Source organism: Scyliorhinus torazame, chromosome 6 (genome assembly GCF_047496885.1).
Source record: "Scyliorhinus torazame isolate Kashiwa2021f chromosome 6, sScyTor2.1, whole genome shotgun sequence".
NCBI classification, from domain to species: Eukaryota; Metazoa; Chordata; class Chondrichthyes; order Carcharhiniformes; family Scyliorhinidae; genus Scyliorhinus; species Scyliorhinus torazame.
Window position 1 is genome coordinate 142,948,628 of NC_092712.1, and position 18,427 is coordinate 142,967,054.

The following is an 18,427-nucleotide window of genomic DNA, read 5'->3' on the forward strand; positions in this document are numbered from 1 at the left end:
GTTGGTCATAATTGTATATTTCTCCATAATGTGTATACACATAATTGACCAGAAAGAAATTTTGCAACACATGTTTCTACTTCTACAGTGACTGAAAATGGGCAAAACGCAGCCTAGCTGTCACTGGCTGGTATGATTGGCAAGCTGCCATAGACTGCAGCTCGTAATCAGGTGGTTGGGAAACTGTTTGTTGTGTATGATTCTGGTTCATTGCTTGTAATATGAAAGTACACACAGTATTACTCTTTTGGAATTTAATTTATGTATTATTCTTTGGAATTAGAAATATATTTGTTTTTTCAGCAGAATGAAGGGTCGGGCTCCACTTCCACCACCTCAGCCAGCTACACGTAGGATCCTCACTGCTACCCAAAATTGTAAAGTTAAACACAATGATCAAAATCCTGGGGATGTGAAAGAAAATGTATTGCCTGGAACAATGGACTTACTGGTTTTCTTACCAAATGGTGCTGAAATAACAGTTAAAGTGAATGAAAGGTAAGCAATGAATGGGAATTACTTCAGTCATTTGGCTGAAAATTGTGTAAATTAAATGATCCACAACACTAGTAATATGGCATTCACGTGGAAAAATATCTTAGTTAAATTGAGCTTTGCATTTGGATAGCTGATGGGTAAATGTAGGTTATCACATCATTTGAACTTTAATTTCCCAAACAGCATTGGTGTTGTGTTTCTTTAAGGTCGCTCAACATGGATTATTGGTAAAGACACATTAGAAATTGGTTATAGTCGTGTATAACCTACTTTAAATTTTTGAACTAATAGGCAAATTAGAGGGGGTAGTGAATTCTTCCTTGTACAGCAAGACTTGCGCTGCAACAGAATGAAATTCTGTCAAGTGAGTTTCCATTTGTTAAGAGATGTACATCCAACATCTGCCATTTACTTTGCTAAACTAGTTTGTATTTATAGTAATTAAATAACAAAACAAAAACAGATGATCGAAATATGCAGCAGATTAATCTGCATCTGAAAGATAAAGGTAAGTGATGTTAGACTCTTGCTTCAGAGTCAACATTCCAAGAAATCAAACCTTGTTAGTTGGCATTTGAAACAATTTATTCTGATATGACCAAATGGTATTAAACACGAATTGTAATCTGGTTGCTACTGCTGCAATTGGCCTTCACCTGAAGGAAAAAGTAAGGGAGACTTGAAAGCTTCATCTAAACAGCAAATCTCTGTGTTCAGTTTGGGTCATGGTGACCCAAATCAAATGCCGTCTCACTATGTGCTTGTACCAAAAGCTGCACCACATTCAGTCATGCATTCAGAGCTGTTAAATTGCCAACAAGCGCATTTGTGACATTTAATTTACTACCTAACCCTTGGGTGATTCAGGCCAGGCCTTCAGATGAGCTGAATTCTAACTTTTACTTTTGCAGCCAGAGGCAATAGGATGGGTGTTAGTGAGGGTTTTGAAACTACAAGTGACATCATAGAATTTACAGTGCAGAAGGAGACCATTCATCCCAACGAGTCTGCACCGGCTCTTGGAAAGAGCACCCACCCAAGGTCAACACCTCCACCCTATCCCCATAACCCAGCAACCCCACCCAACACTAAAGGCAATTTTGGACACGAAGGGCAATTTACCATGGCCAACCCACCTAACCTGCACATCTTTGGACTGTGGGAGGGAACCGGAGCACCCGGAGGAAAACCACGTACACACAGGGAGGATGTGCAGACTCCGCACCGACAGTGACCCAAGCCGGAATCGAACCTGGGACCCTGGAGCTGTGAAACAATTATGCTATCCACAATGCTACCGTGCAGCCAATATTGGGCAGGTTTGGCAGGGTGTTTCCCTTCGGCTTTTTGGGTGAGATCCAAACTGTTATTCACCCATACTTAGTCATTTTTTGCGACCTTGAGAAGTTTCTCCCCAGTGCATCCCACATGTAGATGTTTTTTCAGCAGTGGGGAGCGTAACTCGGTGACGAGACCGGCCCCTCAGAGATTGGGTGGTCATGAAAGTGAGCTTGAGGGTCCCTCACGTACCCAGCCCATGGGCAATGCCGCCCCCCGCAAAATGGACATTACCTGCTCCCCCCCACTCCCAGCCCCTTTTTCACCCACCAACCTTAATGAGGCCCCTTCATTCCCTCCCCCACCCCCCTTTTCATGAGCATGGCCCTCTAAAGGCCCCGACATTTGCCATTACTAACCTGCCAGTTGGGTACACTGACAATGACAGCCTGGCACCCAGGCAGTGTCTCAGGCACCCTGGCAGTGATTGGCACTGTCAGGGTGCCTGGGTGCCAGGGGGAGTGCCAGGGTACTGCCTTGACCTGTACCCGACCACCTAGGGGGCTCCAATGCCCTCCGAGATCTCGAGTGGCCATTACAACTGGTCTTCGCTTGTGAAGGCCAGTACTGATTGGCACTCGGTTGTGGCTTCACCAGTGCGGCTGGTGACTCCCAGGCGCCGGGTGAATGCGGCAGTAGCATATTTAAACGAGTCTAATGGCTCATTTAAATATCATTATCTGAACCACACTGAGCAAGGGCGTGATCCAGATTTTAGCCAGTGTAGTGAGTCACATGATTCGTGATTGGCCCGGTGCAAAGTTTTTCAGCCCCTCTCTCTCCTCTCTCTCTTATTGACTTGTGTAAGAAATGTTGATAAAGTACAGTAGGGAATTGTATTATTTATACACTTTTTAAAAGTGTATAAATTTGTCTTGTCAATTGTTGATGAGTCTGAAGTTTGTGGGTCCAAATCCCACTCCAAAGACAGAGGCCCAGGTTTCTGCGGAGAAAAATGAAGGGCTCTCAGGCCATTTAACAATAGTGAGTGGGAGCCAATTCCAGGATTCCTACCTTCTTTACCTGTGCTTCCCAGGTTTTGCTGGTACAGGGTAGACATGTGGGTATAGAACCTGCACTCTGCACTTCCGACCTGGCTGGCTCCACCGTTTTTTAACCCCTCCCATAATTTTCATGGCATCAGTTCAGCTTCTCCATGACACATTGCTCACGGACCTCAGAGGAATTGTGAACCATTGTGCGAATTTGGAAACCTTTTGAAAGGAAATCCAAAAGGCTCCTCGGGCCAACTCATGCCTTCACCAACCTCTAATGGCTCCGCATAACCTCTATGCGAACTCATGGTCCTTCCATGCCTATTCATCCTGTTACACTATGCAACGGATTAATGAACCGTATAGAACCACACAACAATGACATGTATAAAACTACTTTAAATTAGGTTTTGAAAAGAAAAAACTGGTAGTCCTACAACTCTCTAAAGTCTCAATGAAACAGATTATTAAGAACATAAGAATTAGGAGCAGGAGTAAGCAATTCAGCTCCTCAAACCTGCTCTGCCATTCAATATGATCATAGCTGATTTCGTCATGGCCTCATCTCTACTTTCCTGCCTGCTCTCCAGAACTCTTCATCCCACTACTAATTAGAAACCTATCCTCCTTTTAAAAAAAAATTTAGAGTACCCAATTCATTGTTTCCAATTAAGGGGCATTTTAGCGTGGCCAATCCACCTACCCTACACATCTTTTGGGGCGAAACCCACGCAAACATGGGGAAAATGTGCAAACTCCACGTGGATAGTGACCCAGAGCCGGGGTCGGACCTGGGACCTCGGCGCCGTGAGGCAGCAGGGCTAACCCACTGCGCCACCGGGCTGCCCATTTATCGCCTCCTTAAGTTTGTTTATGGTTCTGGCGCTTATTGCACTGTGGGATAGAGAATTTTACAGATTCACGACCGTTGAGTGAAGTAATTACTCCTCGTTTCTGTTTCAAATCTGTCAGCCCTTAGCCTGAAACTATGGCCTCGGGTTCTAGACTGTCCAACAACGGGACATCCGCTCTATGTCTACCCTGTCAATGTCTTTTCAGCATCTTATATACCTCAATTAAATCTCCCATTCTTCTAAACTCCAGCGAGTATCGGCCTAAGCTGCTCAATCTCTCTTCATAAAACAAATCCTTGGAATCAATCTACTGAACCTTCTCTAATGCATTTATATCCTTCCTTTTTAAAATTCATTCATGGGACATGGGTGTCAAAGGCTGTGCCAGCATTTGTTGCCTACCCCTAATTGCCCTTGAGGAGGCAGTTAAGATTCAACCACATTGCTGTGGCTCTGGAGTCACATGTCGGCCAGACCAGATAAGGATGGCAGATTTCCTTCCCGAAAGGACATCAGTGAACCAGATGGGGTTTTACAACAATTGATAATTCAACTTTTAATTCCAGATTATTATTGAATTCAAATTACACCATCTGCAGTGGCGGAATTCGAACCTGGGTCCCCAGAGCATTACTCTGCGTCTCTAGTTTACTAGTCCAGTGACAATACCACTACACCACTCAAGTAAGGGGACCAAAACTGTGAGCAGTACCCCAGATGTGGTCTCACCAATGCTCTATTCAGTTGCAACAGCTTTTCCCCACTTTTATACTCTATTCCATTCGCAACAGATGCTAAAATTCCATTTGCCTTCTTTATTACCTGCCGCACCTGCATACTAACTTTCTGTGATTCATGCATAAGGACACCCAGATCCCTCTGCACCAAAATCATTTTGAAATTTCTCTCCATTTAGGTAATAAGTTGCCTTTTTATTCCTCCGACCAAAACAGTTTTCCTCACACTTATCCATGTTAAATCTGCCAAGTTATGGCCCACTCACCTAACCTATCCATACCCATTTGTAAATTTCTTATTTCCTCCCTGCAACTTGCTTTCCCATCTATTTTAATGTCATCTGCAAATTTGGCTTTAGTACATTCTATCCCTGCATCCAGGTCTTTAAAATAAATTGTGGCCGGACTTTTCCGGCCGTTCACGCCAGCAGGATCTTTCGGTCCTGCCGACGGGTTTCTTGGCGCCGATGGGGTGCTTTCAACAGGAAACCCTGTTGACAATGGCAGTAGCAGAAATCCTGCTGATAGCCAATGACTCCCACCCTATAAATAGTTGGGACCCGAAGACTGAATCCTGTGGCACACCATTAGTTACTGCCTGCCAACCAGACATAGGCACATTTATTCCCATTCTCTGCTTTCTGTTGGTTAGCCAATCCTCTATCCAAGGTAATATATATTACCCCTCTCCCATGGGATCTTACCTTGTGTATTAGCCTTTTGTGAGGCGCCTTATCAAATGCCACGACATCTACAGGACCCCTATTATCCATTTTGCTTGTTAAATCTTTGAAAGACTGTAGAAAATTAGTCGTCATGATTTATCCTTCAAAAACCATGCTGACCTTAATGGATTGAGTTTTGACTTTCCAAATGTCCCGTTACTCCTTCCTTAATAACGGATTCCAATAATTCCCCAATGAGAGACTATAACTGGTCTATAGTTTCCTCCATTCTGCCTTTTCCTTTTTTGAACAGGAGCGTTGCATTAATCTTTTTCCAATCCACTAGAACCTTTTCAGAATCTAGGGAATTTTGGAACATTATAACCAATGCCTCCACAATCTCTGCATCCACTTCCTTTAAGAGCCCAGGATGTAGACAATCAGGCCCTGGAGAATTGTCTGCCTTTAATCTCAACAGTTTTCTCAGTACTTTTTCTCTAAGTTCCTCCTTTTCAACAACCTCTGCATTGCCTGTTACTATTGGGGTGGCTCTAGTGTCCTCCACTGTGAAAACTGAGGTAAAATATTAATTTAGTGCCTCTAATATTAACTCCCCAGTCTTGCCCTGTAAGGGACCAACATTGACTTTAGCTACTCTCTTCCTTTGTATATACCTATAGAATCTTTTGCTATCCGTTTTTATATTTTGTGGTAGATTCATTTCGGAATTTGGTGTGCTCCTTTTATTACTTTTTTTAGTAACCCTTTGTTGATCTTTAAAAGTTTCCAAATTCTCCAGCCTGCCACTTACCTTTGCAATATCGTATGCCTTAGTTTTTGCCTTTATGTTTTTTTTAACCTCCTTGGTTAGCCACGCATGCATTTTTCCTTTCTTACACTTGTTCTTCCTCTCTGGAATCTATTTTAGTTGGGAGGAAATGAATATCTCCTTAAACAACTGCCACTGCTCATCAACCGTCCTACCTTTTTGTCTCTCTGCCCAGTCCATCCGGGCCAAATCTATCCACATGCCGATATAATTACATTTGTTTTACAATAGTTGGTTTACAGGTACAACAGGTGATTATGAAGGCAAATGGAGTTTTGTCCTTCATTGCTAGAGGGATGGAGTTTAAGACTAGGCAGGTTATGCTGCAACTGTATACGGTGTTAGTGAGGCCACACCTGGAGTATTGTGTTCAGTTTTGGTCTCCTTACCTGAGAAAGATCGTACTGGCGCTGGAGGGTGTGCAGAGGAGATTCACTAGGTTAATCCCAGAGTTGAGGGGATTGGATTACGAGGAAAGGTTGAGTAGACTGGGACTGTACTCGTTGGAATTTAGAAGGATGGGGGGGGGGAATCTTATAGAAACATATACAATTATGAAGGGAATAGATAGGATAGATGCGGGCAGGTTGTTTCCACTGGTGGGTGAAAGCAGAACTAGGGGGCATAGCCTCAAAATAAGGGGAAGTAGATTTAGGACTGAGTTTAGGGGGAACTTCTTCACCCAAAGGGTTGTGAATCTATGGAATTCCCTGCCCAGTGAAGCAGTGGAGGCTCCTTCATTAAATGTTTTCAAGATAAAGATAGATAGTTTTTTGAAGAATAAAGGGATTAAGGGTTATGGTGTTCGGGCGGGAAAGTGGAGCTGAGTCCACAAAAGATCAGCCATGATCTCATTGAATGGCGGAGCAGGCCCGAAGGGCCAGATGGCCTACTCCTGCTCCTAGTTCTTATGTTCTTAACAGGACACTCGTGTGGGATTCAAGATCAGTGCCCTCAAACTGAATTTGAAATTCAAGCACATAATGATTTCCCAGCGGATCCTTCCCAGAGGATCCTTTAGACAAGATCATTAATTAGTCCATCTCATTACACATTACAACAGCCTTCTCCCTGGTTAGTTTGACAACGTATTGTTTCAAGAAACAATCTTTAATGCACTCTATGAACTCTCCCTCGAGGCAAACAATGCCAATTTGATTGCTCCAGTTGATATGCGTATTAAAATCACACATGTTTATTGTCACACCTTTCTTACAAGCCCCCAGTATTTCCTGGTTTATCCTGAGTCCGACTGCAGAACTACTATTAGGGAACTTATAGATCACTCCCTCCAGGGACTTCTTTTCCTTGCTATTTATTATTTCTACTGATTCTACGTATTGTTCTCCAGTGTCAGTATAAGTTCTGGTTACAGGGCAGCACAGTGGCGCAGTGGGTTAGCACTGCGGCCTCACGGCACCGAGGTCCGCGCTCTGGATCACTGTCCCTGTGGAGTTTGCACATTCTCCCCATGTTTGCGTGGGTTTCTCCCCCACAACCCCAAAGAGATGTGCAGGTTAGGTGGATTGGCCACGCTAAATTGCCCCTTAATTGGGAAAAAAAAAAAAAAAAAATCCCTTCCTGTACCAACATACCTACACTACCTCCTTTTCCTTTCTGTCGATCCTTTCAAAACACTGACTGCCATTGGATATCCAACTGCCAGACCTGGTCTCCTTGTAACCATGTCTCAGTAATCACCATGTGTCTTTGTTTACACTGTTTACTCATTAATTTTATTCCACCTTGCACATTCAGATACAAAGCCATTAGGTTTATCTTATTATTAATTTTCCTTATCTTGTACGATCCCTTGGTGTAATATGACATTCACACGCTCTGTAATTCCATCCACACCCACCCCACTATTTTGTTTAAAGCCTTATCTACAGCCCTAGTTATTCGATTTATCAGGACGCTGGTCCCAGTATGATGCACGTGGACCCGTCGCAACGGAACAGCTCTCTCTTTCTCCAGCACTGCTGCACTGCTGCCAATGTACCATGAATGTGAACCCATTTCTCCAAGACTAATCTTTGAGCCATTCTTTTATCTTTTTAATCTTTTTGACCCTATGCCAATTAGCTTATGGCTCAGGAGGCAATCCTCACATTTTTCCCTTTGTGATTCTGTTTTTTAAATTTATCACTGAGCTATTCGTATTCCGTTTTCAGAACCTCTTTCCTCATTCTACCTATATTGTTGGTACCTACATGGATCTTTCCCCTCCCACTCCAAGTTCCTCTGCTGCCCAAATGAGATATCCTTAACATCGTCAATAACAGAAGCGCTTGACACCCTTTAATTTTACACAAATAAACTTTGAGACATCAACAAATACGATCACAGATAAATAACTTATTATAACCATTTATCAATGTCAATCAAGTTCTTTGCACCTGTGTAAACAAACTCACTCACATATTCCTTTTATGGCAGTCTGGGCTCTCAGCCAGACTTCGGGACTATAAAAGGCCATGGGCTTGCGGGTGGGGGGGGGGGGTGTGCATGGGTTAGGCATGGAAGCATGAAGATGACTTGGGAAGTGGGTGGGAGCTGATGGGGTGTGAGGGTAAGGGCTAATACCTGGAACTAAGAAAGGCCTTATAACCAGCCCACCTCAGCTTTCGGCCTCCCCTGTGGTTACTTCTGATTTCCGCCACCTGTGTCTCTGCACGATACAGAAAGTCAAATGGGAATACAGGCGAACCAGCACACTCGACAAAGCCAATTCCTCCAGTATCATAACTGATCATGTGCCACCGTGCTGCGGACACTCATATCATGAAGCTTGGCAGACATTGTCCTCCTTTTGAGGGATTAAGGACAACAATTCTGAAATACATTTGATATGCTGCAACTGACAAGGTTACAGGTTAGAGCCGGAAGGTTGGATAAGGTGAGACTGCTCATTTTTGAATGGAATAGGCACAATTGGTTGAGTGACGACCTTCTGCGCTGTGAATTTGCTCTTCCTACGAAAGCAGATGCATGTTTTCACCCAGTGCTCTCCTCTTGTCCATTGTAAACATTCCATTTTGGGAACATTTTTTTATCAGCAAAAGAATTGAACCATGTGTGCAGTCTTCTTCTGACATGCAAAGACAGTCGGATGTTTCAATCTCCCTTCTCATGATCTTCCAGTTTCTTTTTCTCTGAACCTTTAATATTTAAATCATTCTGTTATACCTTGAGCTCACTTCATGGATTTCTACGTTTTAATATCAACTTCTTATTTCAGTGTTCCATATGTGCCCCTGCCTCTTTTGTGACTTTTAAAATTTGCAATATAAACAAATTACATAAAGTAGTAAAACATCACAGCAAAGGAATGAAGAATACAGAGGAAAATGCAACTGAAGTGTTCAAAGTAACCACATGAAACTGCTAAAATATCATGTATTAGTCTGTGACAGTTTTTCTTTTGCAAGCAGTTTATTTTTCTGTAGTGCTCTTTACTCTGATGTCCTTCCAAATAAATCATCCCCCATTTGTTTTGTTACAGAAGTTGTATGTGGCAATTTAATGTCTATATTCTCAGAAAATTAAATTTTAGCATCTGTTTCCCAGATCTTAAGTTGCTAACTCACCATTAAATAGAAGGCAAGACACACAACAAAGTCTGACTGCTGCCTGCATGTGCAAAGTCAAGGTTTAGTTCACTGCTGACATAATGTAGTTGTTCTCATCTTTTGACTGTAGATCTCCGTCTCTTCCTGCCCACTTCAATGCTAAAGTGTTTATGAACATTCCACAAGTACCAAACCAGACCCTGCAGAAATACTCCACCACATTCAATGTCATGAAAGTATGATAAATGTTGGTCCCATTTTCTGACAAAGGGGCCCGAATATTCAGGGATTATTGTTTCAAAATCCTTGTGATTCCACTGGGAGAGCCTCATGGTGCAGCCGGGCTTGAACTTTTAATTTAATCAAAACTTAGACCATGGAGCGGGATGCTCTGGTCTCTCAGTTGTGTGTTTCTTGGCAGGAGGCAAGACGGGATTTTCTGCTCCCGCCGCTGTCAATGGGATTTGCCATTGTAGCCACCGCATGCCACCAGGAAACCTGCGGACGGCATTGCTGGCAGGACCAGAGAATTCCGCCGGTAGCAAACAGTCGGAGAATTCCGGCCTAAAGCACAGAAGTCAAAGATGGAAGTCTGCCATCATTTTTCTTAAACGTTTAGCTGTTCTTATATGTCTGATTCCTATTTCATCTCTGGATTACTTTCAATGCCATGTACTAGTGAGTATAGGAAGAAAAGGATGAAACTGTTCAATGTGTAGCTGGGGCTATGGGTTTTTGGGGTTTGGAGTTTGGGTTTTTTGAGCCAGTCGGCGGGTCGGTTGGCTGAATTAGAAGAGTGCTGCAGCTGCCGGCTCCAGAGGGGTGGTGAGAGAAGACCTACCTCTGTGCACCGGCTCTTTGGTGAAGTTATTGAAAAAAATGAGAAAACGAGTAAACAAAAAACAGCCCTCCATTTCTCACCATCCTCCCACATACTCTCCATGTCCCATCCAGGCCAACTAATGACACCTTATGCCCACATACCTATGGCCCCTCATATTCCCAATGTCAGCCTCTGCCCCTCTACTCATTTATATGGCCCCTCATACCCACCCCATATGACCCCTAATATCCCCAATGCCAGTCCATGTCCCCAACTGATACCCATGGCCCTTTATAGCCCCTATGCTAACTTAGTGCCAACCCATGCCCAACCCACTACAGTTTGGCCATCTCCCCTCATCCTCGTATCCACCATGGGCAGCCCTGAGTAGCCATTCTGACATAACATCAAGTTATGTGTCCATTGATGATCTGACTATTAAAAATAACACACATTGATAAAACAATCAATACTTTGAAATTCCTCAATTAATCTCTTACAAAACAGATATTTATATTCAGTAACTACTTGGAACTGTAAAGCAAACTGCTCACTTAACAGGTACTGTGATAATGTTAGGTTGTAAAACCAGTTGTGCAGCACAAATCCCAGGCTTATGTCGACCAAATGAAATGTCAAGCAATTATTTTTACACTCCATGTTTATATTTAAAACTGAGCAGTGTTAAATTCCTTGGCAGATTTGACAGTTTTGACTGTTCTTTGACAGTTTTGAAATTTCCAATGAATGTATGTACTTTTTACAGACACTCTTGTCTACTTTTAACAATCCCAAATGGTTGCTGACCTATCCCAAAGAGTGCCTTACCTCTCCCCAAGGGTTCCTTACCTCTCTCAAGGTGTAGCTTACCTCCCTCAAAGGTTTCCCAAGTCTTGGAGGCAGGACTTCTGAATTCAAGCCTCTGCTGGCATCTTGTGCAGATGGAGAACCTTTATGCCTGAGTAAAAATTCAGGCCAACATTGCTGAACTGTAGACAGAAGTTGCCTCATGGGACTGTGAGATTGTGGGAATAACAGACCTGATTTAAAGAAGGGTAGGCTTGGGAACTTAGTATTCCTAGTTACAAGATATTCAAGAAAGGTAAGGAAAGGAAAAAAAAGGAGGTGGCAGTGTTGGTCAAAGAAACTATTGTAGAAATTAAAAGGAATAATTGAGTTTAGGGTTCAAAATTAATGGACCTTTATAAGATAAAGGCCCCAAGCATTCATAAGAAATTGTATAAACACATTGCGGGTTTATTTATTTAAACTAAAGCAGAATACATGGATGGAAAGCAGAAGAGTTGTGTGCGCTGTATTCTGTTCACAGGCCAAAGTGAAACTGAGACTGGATCACATGACTCATTTCCCTTCTAGTGATATCATTCTACATATTACAATAAGAATTCGAATCTACTTATCTATTAGCATCTATAAGAACAAGAGAGAAACTACTGTGTACTGAATGGAGACTAAAGGTCACCAAATATTATGGAGGAGATAGAGGAGTAAATTGTCAGGCAAGTTACAGAAAGCTGCAAGAACTGCGGAGTACTGAATATGGGGGACTTCCTTTAACCTAAAATAGACTTGGCTAGTAACAGTGTAATGCAAAGAGGAGATGGTATTTTTGAACTGTGTACAAGAGAACTAACTCTCTTCAGTGTGTTTCCAGCCCATTGAGGAAAGGCGCAGTGCTGGGTCTAGTTCTGGGGAATGAAATGGGGCAAGTGGAACATGTTTCACTGAGAGAATATTGGGGGAACAGTGATCACAATATCACGAGGTTTGAAGAATAGCTATGGAAAACTACATAAGACAGTTAACTGTAAAACTGCTTAACTGGAGGAGAGTTACCAAACTAAAGAGCTGGTCATTGACTTCAGGAAGCAAAGTATTGCACACACCCCAGTCTGCATCAACGGCGCCGAGGTGGAGATGGTTAGCAGCTTCAAATTCCTAGGTGTGCACATCACCAGAAATCTGTCCTACAAAACAAAGAACAAAGAAATGTACAGCACAGGAACAGGCCCTTCGGCCCTCCAAGCCCGCGCCGACCATACTGCCTGACTAAACGACAATCTTCTACACTTCCTGGGTCCGTATCCTTCTATTCCCATCCTATTCATATATTTGTCAAGATGCCCCTTAAATGTCCCTATCATCCCTGCTTCCACTACCTCCTCCGGTAGCGAGTTCCAGGTACCCACAACCCTCTGCGTAAAAAACTTGCCTCGTACATCTACTCTAAACCTTGCCCCTCTCACCTTAAACCTATGCCCCCTAGTAATTGACCCCTCTACCCTGGGGAAAAGCCTCTGACTATCCACTCTGTCTATGCCCCTCATAATTTTGTAGACCTCTATCAGGTCTCCCCTCAACCTCCTTCGTTCCAGTGAGAACAAACCGAGTTTATTCAATCGCTCCTCATAGCTTATGCCCTCCATACCAGGCAACATTCTGGTAAATCTCTTCTGCACCCTCTCTAAAGCCTCCACATCCTTCTGGTAGTGTGGCGACCAGAATTGAACACTATACTCCAAGTGTGGCCTAACTAAGGTTCTATACAGCTGCAACATGACTTGCCAATTCTTATACTCAATGCCCCGGCCAATGAAGGCAAGCATGCCGTATGCCTTCTTGACTACCTTCTCCACCTGTGTTGCCCCTTTCAATGACCTGTGGACCTGTACTCCTAGATCTCTTTGACTTTCAATACTCTTGAGGGTTCTACCATTCACTGTATATTCCCTACCTGCATTAGACCTTCCAAAATGCATTACCTCACATTTGTCCGGATTAAACTCCATCTGCCATCTCTCCGCCCAAGTCTCCAGACAATCTAAATCCTTCTGTATCCTCAGACAGTCCTCATCGCTATCCGCAATTCCACCAACCTTTGTGTCGTCTGCAAACTTACTGATCAGACCAGTTACATTTTCCTCCAAATCATTTATATATACTACAAAGAGCAAAGGTCCCAGCACTGATCCCTGTGGAACACCACTGGTCACAGCCCTCCAATTAGAAAAGCATCCCTCCATTGCTACCCTCTGCCTTCTATGGCCTAGCCAGTTCTGTATCCACCTTGCCAGTTCACCCCTGATCCCGTGTGACTTCACCTTTTGTATTAGTCTACCATGAGGGACCTTGTCAAAGGCCTTACTGAAGTCCATATAGACAACATCTACTGCCCTACCTGCATCAATCATCTTAGTGACCTCCTCGAAAAACTCTATCAAGTTAGTGAGACACGACCTCCCCTTCACAAAACCGTGCTGCCTCTCACTAATACGTCCATTTGCTTCCAAATGGGAGTAGATCCTGTCTCTAAGAATTCTCTCCAGTAATTTCCCTACCACTGAAGTAAGGCTCACCGGCCTGTAGTTCCCGGGATTATCCTTGCTACCCTTCTTAAACAGAGGAACAACATTGGCTATTCGCCAGTCCTCCGGGACATCCCCTGAAGACAGCGAGGATCCAAAGATTTCTGTCAAGGCCTCAGCAATTTCCTCTCCAGCCTCCTTCAGTATTCTGGGGTAGATCCCATCAGGCCCTGGGGACTTATCTACCTTAATATTTTTTAAGACACCCAACACCTCATCTTTTTGGATCACAATGTGACCCAGGCTATCTACACCCCCTTCTCCAGACTCAACATCTACCAATTCCTTCTCTTTGGTGAATACTGATGCAAAGTATTCATTTAGTACCTCACCCATTTCCTCTGGCTCCACACATAGATTCCCTTGCCTATCCTTCAGTGGGCCAACCCTTTCCCTGGCTCCCCTCTTGCTTTTTATGTACGTGTAAAAAGCCTTGGGATTTTCCTTAACCCTATTTGCCAATGACTTTTCGTGACCCCTTCTAGCCCTCCTGACTCCTTGCTTAAGTTCCTTCCTACTTTCCTTATATGCCACACAGGCTTCGTCTGTTCCCAGACTTTTTGCCCTGACAAATGCCTCCTTTTTCTTTTTGACGAGGCCTACAATAGCACTCGTCATCCAAGGTTCCCGAAAATTGCCGTATTTATCTTTCTTCCTCACAGGAACATGCCGGTCCTGTATTCCTTTCAACTGACACTTGAAAGCCTCCCACATGTCAGATGTTGATTTGCCCTCAAACATCCGCCCCCAATCTATGTTCTTCAGTTCCCGCCTAATATTGTTATAATTAGCCTTCCCCCAATTTAGCACATTCATCCTAGGACCACTCTTATCCTTGTCCACCAGTACTTTAAAACTTACTGAATTGTGGTCACTGTTACCGAAATGCTCCCCTACTGAAACATCTACCACCTGGCCGGGCTCATTCCCCAATACCAGGTCCAGTACCGCCCCTTCCCTAGTTGGACTGTTTACATATTGTTTTAAGAAGCCCTCCTGGATGCTCCTTACAAACTCCGCCCCGTCTAAGCCCCTGGCACTAAGTGAGTCCCAGTCAATATTGGGGAAGTTGAAGTCTCCCATCACCACAACCCTGTTGTTTTTACTCTTTTCCAAAATCTGTCTACCTATCTGCTCCTCTATCTCCCGCTGGCTGTTGGGAGGCCTGTAGTATACCCCCAACATTGTGACTGCACCCTTCTTATTCCTGATCTCTACCCATATAGCCTCACTGCCCTCTGAGGTGTCCTCTCGCAGTACAGCTGTGATATTCTCCCGAACAAGTAGCGCAACTCCGCCTCCCCTTTTACATCCCCCTCTATCCCGCCTGAAACATCTAAATCCTGGAACGTTTAGCTGCCAATCCTGCCCTTCCCTCAACCAGGTCTCTGTAATGGCAACAACATCATAGTTCCAAGTAGTAATCCAAGCTCTAAGTTCATCTGCCTTACCCATAATGCTCCTTGCATTAAAACATATGCACTTCAGGCCACCAGACCCGCTGTGTTCAGCAACTTCTCCCCGTCTGCTCTGCCTCAGAGCCACACTGTCCCTATTCCCTAGTTCTCCCTCAATGCTCTCACCTTCTGACCTATTGCTCCCGTGCCCACCACCCTGCCATCCTAGTTTAAACCCTCCCGTGTGACACTAGCAAACCTCGCGGCCAGGATATTTATGCCTCTCCGGTTTAGATGCAACCCGTCCATCTTATACAGGTCACACCTGCCCCGGAAGAGCTCCCAGTGGTCCAGATAACGGAAACCCTCCCTCCTACACCAGCTGTTTAGCCACGTGTTTATCTGCTCTATCTTCCTATTTCTAGCCTCACTGGCACGTGGCACAGGGAGTAATCCCGAGATTACAACCCTCGAGGTCCTGTCTTTTAACTTTCTGCCTAGCTCCCTGAACTCCTGCTGCAGGACCTCATGCCCCTTCCTGCCTATGTCGTTAGTACCAATATGTACAACGACCTCTGCCTGTTTGCCCTCCCCCTTCAGGATTCCCTCTACCCGTTCGGAGACATCCTGGACCCTGGCACCAGGGAGGCAACATACCATCCTGGAGTCTCTTTCACGTCCACAGAAGCGCCTATCTGTGCCCCTGACTATAGAGTCTCCTATTACTATTACTCTTCTGCGCTTTGACCCTCCCTTCTGAACATCAGAGCCAGCCGTGGTGCCACTGCTCTGGCTGCTGCTGTTTTCCCCTGATAGGCTATCCCCCCCGACAGTATGCAAAGGGGTATATCTGTTCGAGAGGGGGACAACCACAGGGGATTCCTGCACTGACTGCCTGCCCTTTCTGGTGATCACCCATTTCTCTGCCTGCACCTTGGGTGTGACCACATTTACATAACTGCGATCTATGACGCTTTCCGCCACCTGCATGCTCCTAAGTGCATCCAATTGCTGCTCCAACCGAACCATGCGGTCTGTGAGGAGCTCCAGTTGGGTGCACTTTCTGCAGATGAAGCCATCCGGGATGCTGGAAGCCTCCTGGACCTGCCACATCTCACAGTCAGAGCACAGCACCCCTCTAACTGACATTGCGTCAATTAATTAAAATTAAAATTAGTCTTTTTTTTTTTAAATACTTTTTTTAAAATTTCAAAGTTACTGTCAACCATCTGTTTCCTAGCACTAGATTTCTAATAGAAATGTGATAGCTAACTATAATACTCTCCGATCTCTGGCTTAGATAACCTCTAAATTATAATTAAGTTATTATGTTTAATTAGTTCCCAAATACTCAATTTTTTAAAAAATTTAGGTTAGAATCCCAACCAGCCACTCTGGCCACAGCTTTTCTGTGATGTCACTTCAGTTTCCCCCCGACACACACAATTTGAAAAAAGGTATAAAAGTAAAAATAAGTAAAAATCACTTACTTACCTTCTTACCTTCTGAGTGTCTTAGATGTTCTCAGGTTCTCTCGCTGACAGAGACTGCTCCTCCACCTCCGAACCTTGACCTGCACAATGCTAATAATATAATAATAATATAATATGGCACTTACCTTACACCAATGGGTCTTATTATTAGGTTAGAGGAGGAGGGCGGGTGGGAGACACTACACGTGTAGTGTCTCGGGTTTCCTCTCCACCAGAATTTATTGGTTGGGGGGGGGGGGGGGGGACTTGCCAGAGGTCCGCGGGTCGAACTTCCGGTTCCCGCCTTATATAAAAACAAATAAAACAGAAAAGAAGAACAGACACGGGACCAGGCAAGGCTTTTTAAATACACTACTCACCTCCCAGTCCACCCAGGTTGAAGCTACCACCAAGAAAGGACAACAGTGCCTATACTTCCTCAGGAAGCTAAGGAAAAATGTCCACACTTACTCTTACCAACTTTTAAAGGTGCATCATAGAACGCATCCTTTCTGGCTGCATCACAGCCTGGTATGGCAAATGCTCGGCCCAAGACCGCAAGAAACGTCAGAGAGGGGCAGCACCGTGATGCAGTGGGTTAGCCCTGCTGCCTCACGGTGCCGAGGTCCCAGGTTCGATCCTGGCTCTGGGTCACTGTCCATGTGAAGTTTGCACATTCTTCCCATGTCTGTGTGGGTTTCGCTCCCACAACCCAAAGATGTGCAGGCTAGGTAGATTGACCACGTTAAATTGCCCCTTAATTGGAAAAAAGGAATTGGGTACTCTCAATTTAAAAAAAAAAGGAACGTCAGAGAGTCGTGAACACAGTCCAGTCCATCACACGAATCTGCCTGCCATCCATTGACTCTATCTACACCTCCCGCTGCCTTGGGAAACTGGGCAGCATAATCAAAGACCCCTCCCACCCGGCTTACTCACTCTTCCAACTTCTTCCATTGAGCAGGAGATACAAAAGTCTGAGAACACGCATGAACAGATTCAAAAACAGCTTCTTCCCCGCAGTTACCAGACTCCTAAATGACTGTCTTATGGACTGACCTGATTAGTACTACACTGCTGTATGCTCCAACCGATGCCGGTGTCTAGATATTTACATTGTGTACCTTGTGTTGCCCTATTATGTATTTTCTTTTCTTTTCATGTACTGAATGATCTGTTTGAGCTGCTTGCAGAAAAATACTTTTCACTGTACCTCGATACATGTGACGATAAACAAATCCAATCTAATCCAATGAGTTAAAAAATTATTTGGCCCAGATGGATGGAATCGAAAGGTTTTAGGCAAAATGGTGTCTGAGAATTGGGAAATCTTCAAAGAGAAAATAGTTCGGATCAGAGTAGTCGCATTCCTACTTGTGGGAAACAAATTGCACCCAAAGCTGGAGAGCCACTTGGATGACAAAAGATGTAGAGATTAAAGCAAGACAGAAAAAGGAGGTTTATGACAAATAAAAAATTCAAAATATAGAAGAGAACAAAGCTGAATATAAACCGTATAGAGGAAATATAAAAAAGGAATGAGATGCAGAAAGAGAGCATGAAGTTAGATGTATAGGTTAATATAAAAAGGAAACCAAAAGGTTTTTATGAACAAAAGAATGATGGAGCTGATTAGATAACAAAAAGAGATATTCTTGTGAAGGTAAAAGGCATGGCTGAGGCAAGTAGGCGATTGGCAGCATATTCCTCTCTAATGAAGACAACGCAGCAGTAAAGTTTTTAATACTGAATAGCATAAAAATCCACAGGAGTTATTTAAAGGTTGGTAGTTTTCAAAGCAGAAAAATCATCTGATCTGGATGGGATACATCCTAGGTTCCTGAGGGAAGAAAGTGTGGAA

At 44.0% G+C, this 18,427-nt stretch overlaps 1 protein-coding gene across 2 annotated transcripts in view; it reads left to right on the forward strand.

The window, feature by feature from the left end:
* cobl (cordon-bleu WH2 repeat protein) overlaps window positions 1–18,427 on the forward strand; it is a 685,350-nt gene that overhangs the window by 232,787 nt on the left and 434,136 nt on the right. The window contains exon 3 of one of the 2 annotated variants that reach the window (XM_072508841.1): window positions 304–498. In XM_072508841.1, the coding sequence (XP_072364942.1) occupies window positions 304–498 (195 nt within the window). The remainder of the gene's footprint in view (window positions 1–303; window positions 499–18,427) is intronic. The other variant, XM_072508842.1, reaches the window with a different exon arrangement.